Here is a 3,278-nt window from a genome sequence, read left to right as displayed (position 1 = left end):
TGCAACCCTTTCAATGCAATGTATCTAAAAGAGGTTAGAGGAGGAGAGAAATTTAATTTAAAAAAGAAGGAGAGGTAATTTAAGTAATTAAAATGCTAACTACAAACATTATTGCGTTTACTATATTTTACATCATATTTTATCTTCATCCTGAAAAATTACAAAGAAATGACATATACGAGGTATTCACTCTAAGATGACGACACATACACATTGTACTTGTTTATTACCTTAATCTAAATTGATGTGTACTTTTTAGAGGTTGGTTGAAAGAAAAAATAGTGTATTTTTTGTTTATTTATTACCTCTATCTATCCCAAATCATCCTTCATTTCCAGAGCGATCTTGCATTTTATTCTACAAAGAAGTCTGAAACAAAAATATGTATTGTAGTGCTGAAGCTCTATACTCCTATGTGAGGTCTTGCTTTCTGATAAAAAGTAACACCTCTCATGGGAGTAGTGACAGATAAAGCAAGATGGGTAATCATATAGATACAGTATGAAGCCAGCATAAACGCCAGAATGTTTCAGGCATTTTCAAAATAGATTTAAAGAAATGTTTATATATCACTGTGGAAAAATAAAAGGGAGTAAGGGACAAATGTCTACAGATTAGACCTTCGTTCCTTACGCTCTTTCAGATTACCACAATTGAATATATCATCACGTTGAAAACAATTCTGTCATTCTTGTGAAATATTCTGTCAAAAAGGTTAACTGCGGGCACCAACTCGGTAATTGCTTTGTAAATGACAGCTATGGCTTGAGCATGCAGATTATCTGCTTTGGCAGAAATAATAACTGCCTCAGCTTGCACCTTGCCAGCATACCCTTGCTGCAAGGATGCTAGCAGCTCCTCAATGCGTAAGAATTCCGCCCGGTTCTGCTCCAACGACGCCGACGCTCATCAACTCACTGTCATCGAAATAATGGATGTGGTGTAATAAAGAGTGGGAATTTGCTCAAATGGAATGTTACTTTGTTATTGAATTGTTTGTTTGAAGTTATTTAGTTACTTTGCGCTTGAGTTGGTGTCCTTTAGGATTACTGGAAGGGCCTCTGCCGCGGTTATTGCCGCCGTTGATGTGGCGTAGATTCTCATCCTACTTTTCCATACCTGAATAACAATAATAATATTGCATATTATAGTGATATAAGTTATGGTACAAAACTCTCATTATGACTGACCTTAACCTACTCTTTGAGATCTATTGCGAGGCCCTTTGCGTTAAAAATAGCCACACACTCACACCAAAAAGGCGTGCTGATAGTACGCACGAACAACGCCGAGCGAAGTCTTCCTCAAGCCAAATCTCTGTGCGATTCGAACTCCAGCAAAGATGGAGCTGGCTTACAGTGGTCGCTCGCCGTCCGACCGCATCCACATTGGCTAAAATACGAGCATCATTATTAATTCTACATTGCTAACATTTCGAAATTAATAGTAGTTGGCGTACCTGTTTGATTATGTAAAAAGATACTATTTTATTAAATAGAATATTAAAACAGAAAAACAATGCGTACGTACTTACTTTTGCGTGTTCAATCTCTAAACTAAACACTAAATTCAATTAATTTGGTTCAAATCACAACTATACGTTTGTTTACAGTTGAATTTTATGACATTTCTTTTACACATTTTTTTTAAATCGCTCTTTTATAGACTTGGATTCGTAGATATTGACATTTCAGGGCATTTTAAATTTTCGATTGCGGAAATATTTATCGGTTTTTTTACATAGTCAAGATACGTCTCTTAACGTATCGCACGCGGTATAGCTTTGCTTTAGTAGTTTAGTAGCTTTGGTTTAAACCTTTCAAATTGATAGCGCGATTGCATTTTGTACATCGGTAAAACTACATACATACCAAAGCTAAACATGTTCCGTTGAATGGTTAAACCTTTCGAAAATAGCGCGATTGGCCTCCTGGAATACGATCCTCAGTTTTGAGGCCCAACATAAAACTACCAAAGTTAATTTATACAAATCAAAAATATTTTGCGTAGCTCTGAACAGGTTAAAATATGCATTGTTTTAACTTATGTCTCAGAGAAAAAGGATCAATCATTTTTGCAAATTTCAAATGATCATTTAAATATATGCCTTTTAAAAAATGCCTTGATACTTAGACATTTTCATGAGTGTATATTTATTCTTGTATGAAAGTAAAATCTTTATGAATTATTCAAAGACATGACTGAATAACAACAAGAACAAGTACGACCCACCACACGCAAAACAGGCGCTTGGACGTCGAGTTGTTGACAACAGACCGTTAGACTATACCATACTAACGTGACACTATGATTCGGTATGAAGCGATAATGCCACATACAAGGTTCTACATGGCCACAGTGCACTGAGCGCGCGGAATGTACGAACCATCTGTATAATAATATAAACAATGTCAAAAAGAAAGACATTTCTAATCCAGAGACGTATACTTCGGCGAGCAGTCAAGAGCACATCAAGCTTAACTCTATGGACTTTGGATCGTTTTTATCGCAAACGGTATAGTTAAATTTAAATCTATAGTGTCAAGTTTGACGTGGTCTTGGGTAGACACGAGGACGTTTTGTAGATCTAGTCTCATGAATGACTGTTCATTATATCACCTTCTTAAAACTGACACTGCCACCGCGCCTGTCGCCCTGAGACATAAGTTGAAGTTCCATGTGCCTGTAATTTCACCAACACCTTCAAAAACGAAACGCAGTAATGGTTACATTACCGCATGGCGGCAGAAACAGGTAAGGTGGCAGTCCCTGGACGTAAACTTTCAAAAGGATGTCCACTGCTACTATGGCCACTACTATGCTATGTGTAAGGGCGGTTTCACATTTCATGGTAGCGATGATTTTGAGAATAAATTAAACAAGAAGTAAAGTGCACAAAACGTATGTATATATTTTTCAAAATTTCCTAAAGGTATCGTTGATTCAACTTTCGGTAATTTTTTATTCAGCCGAACATTTTTCTGCTAGACTTTTGATTTCACTACAATGTCCTCTGTCGTCATATTCAGGGCATGCCTGTAAACAATACATAAACGGTAACTGTGTATGTAATGTTGTTTAATTCATTATAACCCTTAGCACAATTATTAATAATGGCAAATTTGCAAGTCGTCGTCGATGATTTTCAACAATACAATTCTTTACTTGTTTCCTGTTGGTGGTTCACAAACTATGTTTCAAAATAGAGAATGTTGTTATACAATAAAAACCATCGGTAATTAGAATACAGTTATAAATATAAATAAAAGAGACAGCGA

The 3,278-nt window shown here is 36.0% G+C and overlaps 1 protein-coding gene across 1 annotated transcript in view; it reads right to left on the bottom strand.

Annotated features, from left to right (window-relative positions):
• Nucleotides 1-2,896: 2,896 nt before the first annotated feature.
• Nucleotides 2,897-3,278, bottom strand: part of LOC113226402 — a 14,129-nt gene continuing 13,747 nt past the window's right edge. Inside the window, exon 5 of the mRNA XM_026459017.1 lies at nucleotides 2,897-3,036. Coding sequence (XP_026314802.1) covers nucleotides 2,962-3,036 — 75 coding nt within the window. The 3' untranslated portion in view covers nucleotides 2,897-2,961. The remainder of the gene's footprint in view (nucleotides 3,037-3,278) is intronic.

Source organism: Hyposmocoma kahamanoa, unplaced genomic scaffold (genome assembly GCF_003589595.1).
Source record: "Hyposmocoma kahamanoa isolate Upper Pololo Valley unplaced genomic scaffold, ASM358959v1 190, whole genome shotgun sequence".
Classification (NCBI taxonomy): domain Eukaryota; kingdom Metazoa; phylum Arthropoda; class Insecta; order Lepidoptera; family Cosmopterigidae; genus Hyposmocoma; species Hyposmocoma kahamanoa.
This window is presented reverse-complemented; position numbering and strand designations above follow the sequence as displayed.